The sequence below is a fragment of the Panthera onca genome, chromosome D4 (assembly GCF_046562875.1).
Source record: "Panthera onca isolate mPanOnc1 chromosome D4, mPanOnc1 haplotype 2, whole genome shotgun sequence".
NCBI lineage: Eukaryota > Metazoa > Chordata > Mammalia > Carnivora > Felidae > Panthera > Panthera onca.
In genome coordinates this window covers 90447161-90462547 of record NC_138351.1, presented here as the reverse complement: position 1 = coordinate 90462547, position 15387 = coordinate 90447161, and the positions used below count along the sequence as shown (strand labels likewise).

At 50.3% G+C, this 15387-nt stretch overlaps 1 protein-coding gene across 6 annotated transcripts in view; it reads left to right on the top strand.

Moving 5' to 3' along the window:
• Positions 1-1822: 1822 nt before the first annotated feature.
• The window catches only part of MED27 (mediator complex subunit 27), a 201438-nt gene continuing 187873 nt past the window's right edge, over positions 1823-15387 (top strand). For 4 of the 6 annotated variants that reach the window (XM_060608296.3, XM_060608295.3, XM_060608297.3 and 1 more), the window contains exons 1-2: positions 1827-2066; positions 4129-4273. In XM_060608296.3, coding sequence (XP_060464279.1) covers positions 1864-2066; positions 4129-4273 — 348 coding nt within the window. In that variant the 5' untranslated portion in view covers positions 1827-1863. Of the gene's footprint in view, positions 2067-4128; positions 4274-15387 lie in introns of all 6 variants that reach the window. The other 2 variants (XM_081790967.1, XM_081790966.1) reach the window with 2 other exon arrangements.

The following is a 15387-nucleotide window of genomic DNA, read 5'->3' as shown; positions in this document are numbered from 1 at the left end:
CTACAATCTTCTGAGTGTTTATTACTTGCCAAGCATTATTTCAAAAGCTTTGCCTTCAAGGTGTTATTAAACCTCACAGCTCTTTTCTAAACTTAGGTGTTATTAGTAGTTCTATTTTACAGATGAGAAAACTGAGGATCCGGGAGTTTTGAATTGAGGTGGTGTTGGGGGGACTGGGGGGTGGGGGAGCGAGCTTGGAGAAGGAAGAGTGGGGGAACTACTCAGGAAGTGGGTTTGAGGTGAACTCCACAATCTCACAATGATTTTGTCAAATGTCCTTGAGTGTGTCTGATGTCCTGATCAGATTCTGGTGTTGCATTTTTGGCAGGAATATCCCAGAATTCGTGTTGCACTTTTCTCTGGGCATTGTATCAGGAGATGGTTTGGGGATGTAGTGTTCGTCTCTTGTTAGGGTAGTATCTGCCAGGCTGCTCCACTGTGAAGTCAGTATTACCCTTCTCTTTTGCATTACAGAATTAAAAAACAAGAATGAGGGGGGCCTGGGAGGCTCATCTGTTGAGAGCCCACTTCGGCTCAGGTCATGACCTCACAGTCTGTGAGTTCAAGTCCTGCGTCGGGCTCTGTGCTGACACCTCATAGCCTGGAGGCTGCTTCGGATCCTGTCTCTCTCTTTCTCTCTCTCTCTCTCTCTCTCCCTCTCCCTCCCCCACTGGTGATCTGTTTCTCTCTCAAAAATAAAATAAACATAAAAAAAATAAAAAACAAGAATTATGGTAAAATATGCATAACATAAAATTTATATTTAACCATTTGAAGTGTCCAGTTCTGCAGCATTAAGCGCATTCACGCTGTTGAGAAACCATCACCCCTCTCCACGGAGCTTTTTTCATCTTCCGGAACTGAAACTCTCTGTTGATTGAACACTATCTCTTCAATCTCCCCTTCCTCCAGGCCCTGGCACCCACTATTCTACTCCCTGTCTATGAATTTGCCTGTTCTAGATATCTCATCAGTGGAATCATACAATACTTATCTTTTTCTGACTGCTTATTTCACTTATCATAATGTCTTCAAGGTTCACCAGGTTGTCAGAATATCCTTTAAGGCTGAATAAATATTCCCTTGTACGTATATATCACATGTTGTTCATGAACTTATCCCACGATGTTTCCTTGGGTTGCTTCAGCCTTTCGGGGATTGTGAATAATGCTGCTATGAACTTGAGGGCACAAATACCTGTTCTGGTCCCCACTTTGCCTTCTCTTGAGTATATAACCAGAAATTTGAGTATATACCCAGTGAAATTGCTGGATCATTATTTTACCCTTAATTAATAGGTGTCTGGTGGGATGATACTTGGAGGCTGTGCAAATATCCAGGTTTAGCATTCCTTGATTCCTACCTGAATCAATTATTATTCTAATGGTTGCTAAATGGTACTTTCCCCCTATCCTTTCTTCTACTTCTATCAGTTGGCATTCTACTGTAGACAAGAAATTTCCGTTCCCCCTCATTTATTTAAGGATATGGACTCATTTTACCCAGTGGGTCATAATCCTTCACTCCGTGCACACTATTGCTCTGAGCAATTCTTTTCCCTGTGATTCCCACGGGCTCAAGATTGGGTGAACGCGGGAACCTTCTGTATTTCCTTGTCGCCATTAAGAAAGCCGAGGGTGCAGCCTGACTTCCGCACATCCAGGCGATCACTTTCCGGCCCACTCATTCGTTCGCTTGAACGGAAACCCTCTTTCCGACAACGTAAGCCTGCACTGACCACCTGGGCAGCCTCGCCCCGCGAGAACTACATTTCCCAGAGGCCTTCGAGGGCCGGCGTCATCAGCGAGCGCGGCCTTTCGCTCACGAAGCCGGCTTTGGAGAGCCCGCTGCGGCGGCGGCAACATGGCGGATGTGCTAAGTGTCGGAGTGAACCTGGAGGCCTTTGCTCAGGCCATCAGTGCCATCCAGGCGTTGCGTTCCAGCGTGAGCAGGGTGTTCGACTGCCTGAAGGATGGCATGCGGAACAAGGAGACGCTGGAGGGCCGGGAGAAGGCCTTCATTGCGCACTTCCAGGACAACTTGCATTCGGTCAACCGGGACCTCAAGTAGGTACCGGCTGAAGGGGCCAGCGTCGGGGACCCCGCCCGGTGTCCACCCTGTCCCGACCCCGCGCGAGTCTTTCTAACCTGGGTCTGCTCTCAGTTTCTTGCTCCCTTGCTGTCTTTCCCTCCCCTCCAAGCCCATGCCTGTTCCTCAGGGACACCTCGTCCCCCACCCCCGCTTTCTCGTCTCCCTTCTCTTGGCCTCCTATTCCTGGCTGCCTCCCGCCGCCCTGGACCTCCCGTGTGGTCGTTCGGTTCCTGACGAGGAGACGTGCTCTTCCCACGAACTTCCACTTCTCACCTCCGCTTCGCAGGTTTCTCACCTGTAGGCCCTCTGTGCCCCACCGTGTCTGATCAAGTACTGCCGAACGGGACCAGCTCAGCGCTGCCCCAAACCCAAGTGCGCTCGGTCTGATTAGCGCCGGTGCCTCGCCCCTGAACCTGGAAGCCATCAGGTCCACTCTAGTCCACCTCCAAACACGATAAAACAGGCCTCGATCTGTACCTTTCCCGCGCCCCCGCCCCCTCCCCAACCACCTGATCAGGACTTCCTTCCCACTCTGCTCCTGGTCAGTTTCTTCCTCTGGAGAGACCTGATCTCAGCCTACACCAGCTCAGTCGCCTATGTTTAACTCCCCTCCCCCCCGTGTTAATTCGTGGCCCTGTAGGGTTAAGGATTGTATGTTTCTTTCTCTTTCTTACAAGTCACTTTCTTCTATTTTCTAAGTGTTGTGGAAGAATTGAGTGAAAGGGTGATTGTGAAAAGCCCAGCACACAGTAGGAACCCTTTAATTGGTTAGGTCCTGAACTTCTCCTCCCTTCCTTAAGAGAGTGACCCTTCTCAGAGACTTACAGGACTTTTGCTTCTCAGAACTGACCTTAGCAGGGAAAGGCATTTGGTAAGATAGTCATCCTACAATTTCTGGAATGGCTGGATTCCCCCCCCACCCCCCAACTTGGTTTCCTTAGTAACCAGCTGGAAGGAGGAGGTAGAATGGAGGAGGAGGTGGTGACCAAATGATGGGTGCCTCTTTTGATTTTTTTTTTTCCCCCTTAAGTAGTTGCCATTCTTTGTTGGCGGGAAGCCAGGAAATCACACACCCCTCCTCAACTCCCACGTCCACTTGCTGTCTCTGGCGCAGTGCCAGTTAATACTTCCCCTGCTTGAGGGGTTGCACTGGCTGTTCTTCTTCTTCTTTTTTTTTTTTGAAGGAGAGAGAGACAGAGTGTGAGCGGGGGAGGGCCAGAGAGAGAGGGAGACACGGAATCGGAAGCCGGCTCCAGGCTCTGAGCCATCAGCACAGAGCCCGATGCGGGGCTCGAACTGACAAACTGTGAGATCATGACCTGAGCTGAGGTCGGACGCTGAACCGACTGAGCCACCCAGGTGCCCCCTGGCTGTTCTGATTTCTCTTGCGTTTCCTCTCTGATCTGCTTCCTTTGGTAATGTTTGGCATCTTCTAACCCTTCACCATTCTAGAAAGTTCAAGAACATTTGCGTTCTGTCGCCTTTTAAAATCTTTACACGGTGGTGCCAAGAAGGTGGCTGAACATTCCAAAATGAGTGTGGCATGAGAAGCTGTTCCTAGAGAGTCTTTTGTTGAACAGTTTGAGACTGGCCTCACAGAATGTGCTCCTGGAATGTGCTTTCGCTGTTGGCTCACTTTCCCAGGCTTCTCTCGAGTTTTCCTGCTAGACCGAAGTGTTTGACACAACCCCCTCGGTGGTGTCTTCCCGTTCCATTTGTTTATTTTATCTCTTCTTTGTTTTGTTAAGTTTCACCATCTGTGAAGTACCACGTACTAGTCTCTTCCTACCTGAATGATAAATAATTACCATTTATTCAGGTACTCGAATGATCTGTAGCTCGGTTTTAATATAAGACAAGCTCCCAGTTAGGAGTTTTCTTAATTGTCCCTGATGTTAACCTTTCACAGTATTTCCTCTTACGAGACTTCTTAAATTTTTTTTTTTTTTTTTTTTTTTTTTTTTTACCAATGTGGTTGGCTAAGAACTGGGGTTTCAGTGGACTCAGGTTTATTTACTTTATCTCTTTCTTTTCCAGTGAGCTGGAGCGTCTGAGCAATTTGGTAGGCAAGCCATCTGAGAACCATCCTCTCCATAACAGTGGGCTGTTAAGCCTGGATCCTGTGCAGGACAAAACTCCTCTCTATAGCCAACTCCTTCAAGCGTATAAATGGTCAAACAAGGTAAGGGAGACATGTCAGAAAGGGAGCTAGTAGAGAGAAAGCTGAGTTTTCTTACATTTCAGAAATGCAGAAGGTGAAGGTAAGTTTTTCTTTCTTTTTTCTTTTTTTTTGCGGGGGGGGGGGGGTTTGTTTGTTCTTGATTCAGCCTGGGGTTACAGATTTGGAATTTCTCTATGAGCTATTTCATAGTCCTCTGAATCTTTGAGGATTCATCATGGTGCTTAGGTAATTACTTTTTTAAGAAGGTTTAAGTCAGGTACATTTAACCTGGAGACCAGGTGTGGGGAGCAGCTTTTGTGAACTCCTTGAAATCATATGCAAGATGTTGTGTTGTGTGTATGTTTTTTTTTTTTTTTTTCCCCCTCTGGGGAAGACTTCCTAGCTTGCCTCAGATTTGGAAGCATCCATGACCCCTAGAAGGTTAAGGACTGGTGGTCTGAATGTTCAGCCACTGACGCTGTTTATGTTGCTTGTTCTGTCTTCCCCTGTGGTCACTGGAAGAACATCGCGAGAGTAGTGTTTGTCAGACTATTCTCTACTCTTTAATTACTGTAGACTGCTCTCGAGGGAGCTTGTTCTTTTTTTTTATTAAAAATTTTTTTTAATGTGTATTTGTTTTTGAGAGAGAGAGAGAGAGAGACAGAGCACGAGTGGGGGAGGCATAGAGAGAGAAGGAGACACAGAATCCAAAGCAGGCTCTGAGCTGTCAGCACAGAGCCTGACACGGGGCTCAAACTCACAAACTGCGAGATCATGACCTGAGCTGAAGTCGGATGCTCAACGACTGAGCCACCCAGGCGCCCCTGAGGGAGATTGTTCTGAACACGCTCCATGGAACTTGCTCCTCAAGGCCTCCGTCAGCAGGCGGGTCTGTGGCCTAGACCCTGGGACAGCTGTGAAGGGAAGACTAAACTGTAGTCTAAAAATAACGACAACAATTAGGCTCGTAAGCCTGGCAACAGTCTGTTTACTGACAAGTTCCTTTTGTTTGGGTGCTTCGGGTTGTTGCGTATTTTTTTCCCTTGCTGATAAAGAATTAGAATACGTGTTTGGAATCAGCTTTCTTCATTACACTGTGCAACTGCTCTGGAAACGGTGGTTCTCACAGTTGTTGACAGGGAGCTGCTCTCGCCCCCTCCAGTTACCCATCATCTTTTCCCTCTTTTCTGTGGTCCTTTCCCCCCTCTGTCTTGCATGCAGATGAGCACTGATGGTTTTTCCGGCGAGCAAAATTTTTTCTTTGAGTTTCTCAACAGTATTTAATACACTTCGGTCTGAGGTGGAACTCTAGCAGCTAAGTCTGAGATTCAGGGAGAAGTGATTTGTGCTGGGGGGCATTAAAGAGAACTTGAACCTCTGTCACGAACCCTTAGCCCGCAGGGGTTGTCCCCCAAACTCTGGGCTGCCGTGGATAGAAACCCAGTTGGGTCTTGAGGATCCGGGCGCCCAGTTGGTATGGGGACTGTCCCTCTCCTGTTGTCTCTAGGCCTGCTTTCCTGTGTTGGCCTGACGCCTGTGAGGGTGGACAAGACGGCCTGGCAGTTGTAGATTTGCCTGGTTCTCGTAGCAGGTGATCTCCTGCTGTCACACCAGACCCCGAAAAGGGATTTGAGCCCTGCTTGGTAGGTGGCTCCTATCTAAACAGGCCGTGAGTCCAGGAGCGAGATTCTCTGATTGGCTGTTACAGATCACCTGAAGCACAGGAAGTGGGGCTCCTTGGAGTTGGAGAGGCAGTTCCCAAAAGGAGGGGGTGCAGGGCAAATAAAAATTATTTCATTGCCGTAGCCAGGCGCGAGCCCGTTCCAGCCCCATGCAGACAACACTGCCCTATCTGGCTGTCCTGTTTGAGGCTCTTTGTTTTCCCAGGGGCACTGTAGGTCACCCTTCCATGAGTTTACCCCGGGATTGGGTGGGGTCTGATCAGTAGGCGTATGTGTGACTTATTTCCGGTTGGTCTCCTGGTAGAAAGTCTTGCTTTTTGGTGTTTGGACACGGAAGCTGTGTTGGTGTATCACGTGGTTAATGTTTTTGGAATAGGCTAGAGCTATGGAGACTTTTCGGTGGCAGGAAAACTTAGGCTGCTCACAAAACCACGAGTGACCGGGACTCCAGGGGAAGTGACCGGTTTCTAATCGAGGCGATGGCACTTAACTTTTGAATGAGGGCAGTGTGCTTGTTCGCCGAATTTAATAGTGTATTGAAATAAACGTCCCTGCTCCCGACCCTTCCCCTTGCTCCAAGCTGGAGAAGAGGTTGTATTAAGGAAAATAACTATGAGGTGTATGGAACTTCTTGCCCTGGAGATGCTACAGATGAAAATAGATGGTAAATCCCACACGAGCCGTGTGAGAGACGGAGAGGTTTTTAGTTCTGTTCTGGGCCTGGTGAGCCTTCGTAGCAGAGTTCTTTCATCAGCTCCCTAGTGCCCCAGCAGAGGGGCGGTTTGGGGCTGCTCGTACCATTGATCAGTCGAAACAGAGTATGAGTGAGAGATGTGTAGTTTAACCCTTATTTTAAAGCTGAGCACCTTGAGGCCCACTGAACTGACCTGCTCATGGCCTCACAGCTAGATGAGAATTTGCGTTTCCTGACCGAGGTCAGCGTTCTTTTCCTCCAGACTTGATGCCTTAATCCATTTTGGCATAAGGTTTCCGACTACAGAAAACGTTTTTCCCCTTCAGCGTTCGCCCTAGGAGCAGTTCATACGTTATCTTTCATTCGTGAGTCTGTACGCGTTTTGCTAATTTATAATGGTTTGTTGAGAGATGGAGTTGACAGACGCGTGGTCTGCGGGGGCCCCCAAACTATTGCTCTTGTCCCGGGCAGACATCACTAATCACCCTCTGCATTCCTTCCTGCTGAGGTCATGCAGGGGCTCACAGCTCTGTTCTGGGACTCAGGGGCCCCTGCCAATTATTCCAAGGTGGGCTGCAGGGAAAACAGGTTTCTTACTTCCATCGTGATAGATAATGTCCCATTTGACTATGACTTATTTATACCTTACCTTACTCTAGAAAGGATTTAAGGTAGATTGCCAGAATACACGAAGCCTTGAAAGAGAGAAACAACGATAAGGATGCCTTGTGTACATTTCTTTAATAAACTCAGGAAGCAGCCCCAAGAAATAAGCCAGTATTGTAATTTCCAGCTGGGGATATGGAGGCAGCAAGCAATCACGTGTGTTTATTTTGCCCCTCCTACAAACGAAAAGAGCCTTTTCGTTGCTGAAGCCTTCCTCATTCATCATTTTACCCTCAAAGAGTTTCAACCAGGAAGCACATTAATATGTTAAGTGAAGTTCGGGGTGACTTGCCAATGTCAGCTTTGCGTGCTGTTGGCTGAGAATTGAAGGAAGTGTGGGAAGGGCTTTCATACCACCCGTTGTGTGACGAACTTTCTGTCGTATGTGCTGTTGGCCATAGAAAAGTCGCGTTCATGCTTAATGACTAATGATTTTCTTTAGGGGATTTTGTAATTTTCGTAAAGTCAGTTGGAATATTAATTACATGGTAGTTGGCATAATTGTTAGGATAACACATTTAAAAATTAATCTAATCTAATGAAATGATGGCAAATTGCTGTGAGCAGCACTTTCTCCGTGCTGAATTGGGGACAGACTTCAGCTTTTAACTCTCATGCACCTATAGATGATTGTTCTGTAGAGGGATGACAGGCTCTCTTGAGGAGGGCACGAAATAATTGGCCTCCACGCTGTCCTTGCCGTAAGGTGGTCCACGTGGACGTTCTGTGGCCGATTGTGCTCAGATATGCTGCGGGTTACACCACGCTTCTTCCGGAGACCCCTCCCCGAAGGTTTCCAGCCTCCTGTCACCAGGCTGTTCTTTCTGACTCTGACTTTTTTCGTTTGTTTGTGGCAGAGGCTGCTTGTGCATTTGCCTGAAAAGCTGGCTAAGGTCGCCGCCTTTCCCAGGTGACAGCAGAAGCAGAGAAGACCCTGAAGGGTCACTTTTGGTGTGTGTGTGGGGGGGGGGGGGCGGGGTTGGGAAATGGGCGCCAAGGAAGGTGCTGTTGCTGCCTTCGAGGTTTCCACCTGCTTCATTTTTCATTTTTATTAGAGCAAGAGCTGCTTTCTATTCCGAGAACATTCCGCTGGCAAGTCTGAAGGCTCTTCCTCCATCCTGCCTCCCTGACCATTCCTACCAGCATTTAGTAAAATTAAATGGCTTGAAGCTGCTGTTACGTCTGCCTCGCTCAGATCCATCCTTGAAGGTGTTCCTCATGTGTCCTCATCTTGGAGCTAACGGGGGTGGGGTTGTTTTAGATTGAGCCTCTTCCACGTCCCTGAGGAGGCGCCGCGTCTGTCCTGTTCTCTGCTGGGCGTCCCCAGCACCTAGCAAGGCGCCTGGCACACGGCAAGCATTCCGTTAAAATACACTGAATGAATGAAAGAAAAAATAAAAGCCTCTTCTCTTGAATTTTTAATTTACAACCCCTTTTGCGGTTTGCTTGCTCGTGTTTTTTGATGAAGTACGATAAGGACACTGCCATTTTTGGCCATTACTGAGCAATCCAGATGCGCTACGTGGAGATGAGAGGCGTTTCTGAGATCCTGTGATGGAGGCCAGGGCTGGCTTCCAGAAGGGTAATTTGGAAGGACAGCCTGAGGTCAGTCGGGGAACTGATGGTAAGCTCCTTGAGGGCTGAGGTTAGCAGTTTTATCCACGACGCTTGTCGCCCATGTGTCCTTTCTGAGAGGGCCGGGTCGACAGCAGGTGCTTCGGAGGGGATGGGGCTTGATAGCAGTCTTCTGGAGTCGACCGAGTCAGGCTAATTTGAGCTACAGCGCCTGATGTCAGGTGCTGTGTGGCAGCTGTCATTTTGGCAGTGGTGTGAAAACTGGGAAAAGAGTTCCATCAGTCTCTTGGGGGTTATCTGGCTCTGCGTATAATCAGTACCCGATTTCTGTTCCTAGCATTTGCCTTAGCACCAGGCCCGCCCCTGAGAGAGGAATTAGTTCTTCTCTCTGATACGTGCTTGGGGACCACAGACTCATTAAGCACACAGTGCCCCCCAAACCTCGATTCATCATCATGACTTCGGACCAGGCGCGGTTGGGGATCGGCCGTGTCGTGAGCACAGGTGCCATTCTTCGGGGCGTCCTCTCACCAGCATGTGGCCTGCACAGCCCCTGCTCACTCAGAACGGGCTTGCTGCCACAGCGGGGGTGGCTCCTGGAGCGGCTGCCCTGGTGAGCCTCGAACCCTACACCCTTCTCCTCCCTCCCCAGGCCTTGATGCCGTGGAAGCCATTCTGAAAAGAACAGAGAGTAACGTAAGCAGAAAAAGACAACAAAACAAAACCGGTCCCCTGGGATTTCTAGATAGCGTTGGCGTCGGAAGCAGAGGAGAAGATAGCCAGAAATGTCAGGCCTTCTCTGTAAGTTCTGGAGTTAGGTTGCCTGTGTTCTGATCCGGTTCTGCGCCTTGGACAAGTGAGGAAGAAACTCTTGTAAAGCATCAGTGTCCTCCTCTGTCAAGTGGGGATAATGCTAGTGTTTGTATCACGGTGTTGTAGCAAAGATTAAGTGAAGTCATGCACGTAGAGTGCCTTAGGAGACTCACATTCGGTCGGTGTTCTAGAAGTGGTAGTTATGTGTGTAGTTAGTTATGGAGTGACAGTATCGCTCAGCAGTTCAGAGCATGGGCTCCAGAGCTGGGCTGCCGTGGTTCACCTCCTAGTCCTGCTGTCTGACAGCTGCGAGGCCCACCTCGCTGGGCCTCAGTTTTCTATTCGGTAAAATGGGGATCATAATTGCACCTACCTCAGAAAGGTATTCTGAGGCTGAACGGGGTCATACAGGTGAAGCATTGAGCTCGCACAGAGTTGCTACTCTCTGGGGGCTGGGCTGCTGTTCTCTTCACAAACAACGATGAGGGACAGACTCCTGGGCCGCACGGGGCTCTCCTCCAGTGATTTCTGCTCTATCGCACAGCTCCCCAAACTTGATTTTGGTATGTTCTTCTGGAATTCTACCCATCAGAGAGTGTTTTAGGTAGTCAGCACCTTTTTGCTCTGGGGAAGCCTGAGCGTAGATATTAGTAGTTCACACGTTAACGTGAACTAGTGGGAGGGAGATCTCTCCTCCTAAGACCTGGAGGTTGGACGGGGGGATTGAGAGTTTGGTGAGAAGGGTTGCTAATCTCTTGGTGTGGAGCCCTGGGTTTTGGACAGGGCAGGATGGCATGTGGGAGTTGAGGGGCAGTAAGGGCAGGGTGAGGGTCCCGGGAAGAGACCTCAAGGGGGGAGGAGGGACTGCAGAGAAGGGGTTGAGAAGGGCTGTGTCTTGCTCAGGGCAGCCCATTCGTCCAAAGTGGGGAGGAACCTGCTCGCTGGGCACTCGGGAAGGCCTCTCTCCCAGAGCTCGGCATTCAGATTGGTCTACAATGCTCTTACCTGGTGGGAACACTGCTGTGGCCTAGTCGGGGATTTCTTCTTTTCTTTCTTTTTTTAAAATTTATTTATTTTGAGAGAGAGGGGCAGCGAGAGAGGGAGAGAGAGGATCTTAAGCAGGCTCCATGTTGTCAGTGCAGAGCCCGATGCAGGGCTAGAACTCAAGAACCATGAGATCCTGACCTGAGCCAAAATCAAGAGTCATCGGATACTCAACTGACTGAGCCACCCAGGCGCCTCTAGTCTGGGATTTCTTGCGTCGTTTCTTTAGGAAAATGCTTGCACACAAAGGCCAGCATAAAAATAAACATTTGGATGCTATCCACTTTGTAAATTGGGTGTTTGTTACCTCAGGGCTCTGGGGTCGGACTCTCTTGGGTTTGAATCCCCAGCCCTCTCTGTCAGCTTTCTGATTTGGGGCCAGTGACATAGGCTGGCTCTGTCGTAGCCTCCTCATCAAAGTGGTTTACAACGGCCTCCGTGTCAGGGCTGTGGTGAAGACTGATGGGCTTACCTCTGTGCCCCCCGGTGCCCAGAGCAGCGCGTGTGGTGGGTGTGCACTGGCGTTAGCTCATCCTACTCTTGATGGTATTTCTGGTGAAGCGTGAGGAGGGCAGCATGCAGTTGTGACAACACGTGACAGAGCTTTTGCGAGACCGGCATTGAGTTTGGGCTGTCGCCTGGCTAGCCGCGTGCCCCGCTGTGTGACCGTGTCCCGGTGGCTGTACCCCTCTGGGTGCTGGCTTCCTTCCTGCTGGATTGAAGACTTGGGTCTGACGATCTCTCCGGTCCCTTTTGGCTCTAACTTGGGAAGAGTCGCGGAGTTATGTATGCGTTTCTGTGGTTATGCAAACAAAAGCGGGGGGGGGGGGGGGGGGGGCGGTGCTGGAAGAGCGTAGCTCTTGTCCGGTAACCTTTCTTAAGCATAGCGATTGTGTATGCATCTCAGAATATGCCAGAACAGAGCAGCAGCCTAGAGGACTTCAGTGGAAAATTACCTTCCAGAGGTTCTCTAGACAGCGGTAGCCTCTTGTAACACACTGAGTGTAAATGTTAATGAAAATCCAGTGATGCCCCTCTAATTCTAAATGGTTTCTGTCCCAAGGCTTTGGCCTAATTCCACATCTTTATGTTCTACTGACTAGTGGTTTCTGAAAATCGCCACTTTATTGTTGCCTGGAATCAGATTTGTGCCTCTCTCTCTCTCTCTTTTTTTTTTTTTTTTTTTTACCTCCTGTAAAGGAACAGGAACTCTCTCTAGAAGCTGCCCCGGGTGGCTGCAGAGGCTGCTAGACGTGTGTCACGCCTGCCCCCAGGAGTCAGTCTGTCTGTCTGTAGGGGACTCATCTTGATTCCCTTCCTGGCTGTCTTGCATTAGCCTTTTCTGGGCTGATTAGGTTTGTGTGGTTTGTCCAAAGCCTTCTGGAGATTGTAACCAGAGCCTGAGAAGGGCACTTTGTCTTCTCTTCCAGGAATGTTTAGTAGAAAGGAAATCGTCCCGTATCATTTTTCTTCATGGTGAGTTGCACATTGACGGTGGGGGGAGGAAGCGTAGCATTACAAGCACAGAGAGAATCCAAAGTTACGCCTCCCTGTTTTCTTGCCGGCCCTCCTTCGCGGCGGTGCGAGCTGCGGAAATGCCGCTGGGTGATGAGTGCTGTTTCCCCTTGTACGATCCTTCCCCGGGCCACCTCCAGACCCACGTATCAAAGTCCCTACCAGACGTCTGCACTCAGAGACCCAGAGGCCTGGGAGACTGGAGTCCGGAACTAAAATCCTACCCGCCACTCCCTGCCCCCCGGCCCCCGCTACCTGCTGCTCCTCGAGCTGGACACCAGCCAGGTGCCCGGCCCCTCACCCCTGCTGACCGAGATCGATGGGCTCCACCTCTTGGAAACCTTTTTTTACTCTTTCCTCCCCGTCTTGACTGTTACTGCCTGAGCCCGGGCCTCCATGATGGCCTGAGCCGATGCTATAGGCTTCCCACTGATTTCCTGCCCGTCCCTACCTCTTCTAATCTATTTTCCTCTCGACAGCTCCCCGGGGATCTTTATAACGTAGACATCTGATTGGTTGCTCCTCAGCGGTTTCTTCCATCTCTCTTAGGACCGAGGCCAGCTCCCCAGCTGGCATTTGGAGGCATTCTAGTCGCTGTGCTCAGGGGCCTGAGTCCAGAAGCAGACAGCCCTTTGGCCAGATTCCTTAGCCTCAGTTTCCTCATCTGCAAATGGCACGCAGAGCCCCGCCTCTTAGGGTAGCTGTGAGGGGTACGTGAATACCGCTCTGGCGTGTTGAGCACAGCGCTTGGAGTGTTACCATTTACCAACAACAGTGAGGACGTAGGACTTCGGATCTGGCTCCCGTCCTCCCTCCCTTCCTTCCTTCTGGGAAAACAGGAACCCCAAACGTTTCATTGTGGAAAATTTCAAATATCCACAGAAGTAATAAGTACACTCTTTCTCTGTGGGGTGTGAGGACCGGCGTGCTTTAAAGCAACTCCCAGACGTGTCACTTCTTCGGCAAACTTCACGGTTCAGCTTCCATGCCTCCCACTCTACCTGCTCTTATCTTTGCTAGTTCTTGTCTACAGAAGTAGATCCGCAGATCCACACGGGCCATGATCTTTTCATCTCAGGGCCTTTGCACATGTTATTCTTCCTTCTCCGTTCCTCCCTTTGGAAAACTCTTCCTCATTTCCATCTCAGCTGAGCTCTTACCTCCTCTAGGAAGTCTTCTGAGATATACCCACATTAGGTCCTGGTGTTTACACCTGTGGCTGCTTTTCTCCCACTCTGCCTGTTTGCGACCCCCCACAAGACTAAGCCTTGTCCTATACTAGGATTTGGACTTTGAGCCTCAGTCTGCTGGGCTGTAAAGTGGGCGTGATACCAGTCTCATACTGTTGATCCGAGTGTCTGATTAGGAAATGTGTATATCGTGTCTCGTTCAGAGTGGGGTATATAGTGGCATTTAATAAATAGTAATTATTGCCAGTAGCTGTTTCTAAATGTGCCATAAAACAGTATATGAATGGGTACATCGAAGCCTCTAAATCTCTTCCTCTTTTCCTTTTTAGATTATTTATGTATGTGTTTTCCCTTCTGAATTAGCTTCTGTTGTTTCCCCTTGACGTTTTCAGACTCCTGTTGTGGGAGGGGGGTGGAAGTGAGTGGCAGAGGCTTTCCACTGACTTCTCTGGCCACCAGGCCCCATCTGAGGGATCTCCGGGCCGGGGCCGGGGGTGCCTGACGGGTGCACGTCCGTCTGGCCTTCGACTCTGGAGCGCTGCTGCCCGCATTCCCCTTTATTCGGGGTGCTTTTGCTGCAGTCACTTATTTGTTTTGGGAGGCTCCAGCTTGCAGCTTCCTGGGCTGGGGAGGGCTGGTTTCGGGGCCGTGTCTGGGCCAGGGCCTTGGCTCCGCCTTCCGCTCCTCCTTGCTGACTTGACAAAGTGAACAGAACTCGCTAATCCCCTCCCTTCCCCTGGGGACCATTTACTCATCCGGTCAGTTCTGGCAAGTCCTGGCGAGTCTGTAACTTTGGTCTCCCCCTCCCTTTACTGTACTGGCAAACATCACAGCCTCTGAATTGGAGGCTCTTTCTGAAATTTCTGGCTTCATTTGTGGCCGCTCTGCCAGCCGCACCCCCGTCCCGCCATGAGGAGTCCAGAGCGGTGACGGCGCCTGCTGCTTGCCATCCCTGTTCTGGAGCCCCTGGTACCTTCTTGAGTGCGTGTTGTACCGCTTCCTCTTCCAGCCCGGTTAAAGTGTTGCTTCAGAGAAGCCTCTGGAATAATCAGGCCGAGCTGATCTTGTCTATTTTTGCGCCACGGCGTCTCAGCAGCTGTACCGATCACATCATGCCGTAGCCCCTTGCTGTCCAGGTCTGTCCCCTTTTCACCAAGGTTCGGACTGTGGCATCATCTTTGAACACCTGGCATCTGGCACTTAGTAGGCACTTAGTAATTGAGCTGTGCCCCCCTCCCCCTCCCATATTTCCAAACAAACTCTAGGGGCCATGCCTCTTTCCACTAAGTGGTGGGTCTCAAAGGGACCTCAGTGGTCCGGCAGGTCTTTGACCCTCATTATATACAGAGAGACTTCTCCCAGGCTATACTGCCAGCCCTCTAATTGGGGCCCGCGGTACTTGGCAGCGTGGAAAATGAATGTCAGCTGAATGTCCGGAGCACCAGACAGGTTCCTTCTGCTGTTAAGGCCCACTAAAATACTTCCTTTTATTTGTAGTTGTGAGGCCACCGACCCCCTGTCAGTGAGGCAGGCGCAGTGCTCAGTCCACTGAGGGCACTATCGGGGGGACAGGTGTGATTCAAGGACCCCTACAGTCTTTGTGCAGAGTAAGGCCTTGCAGGGCCCAGCCTGGGTGTGGACGTGGCTCAGAGGAACTGCCCCGACTTCCATGCGTGAGGCAGCCCCCGACCCCGGGCTTCTGAGAGTCAGGTCTCTCCCTCTGCTGTAAGCTTTGGATGTGGAAAGCGGAGCCTTTGTTGGGCAAGCCCGGAAGAGCAGGTGTCTGCCTTGGAGGCCCCTGCTGCCCTTGCCGGCACGGGGGGCGTGCGAGGATGGCCGTGAAAAGGTAGTGCCAGTCCCCACTTTGTTTTTTTGTTTGTTTTTCTGTTTTAACAGGAAGTGTCCTCGTTTGGGTGCACGAGATGCCAATTGCTTTTCTCTTTTCCCCATTAGTGT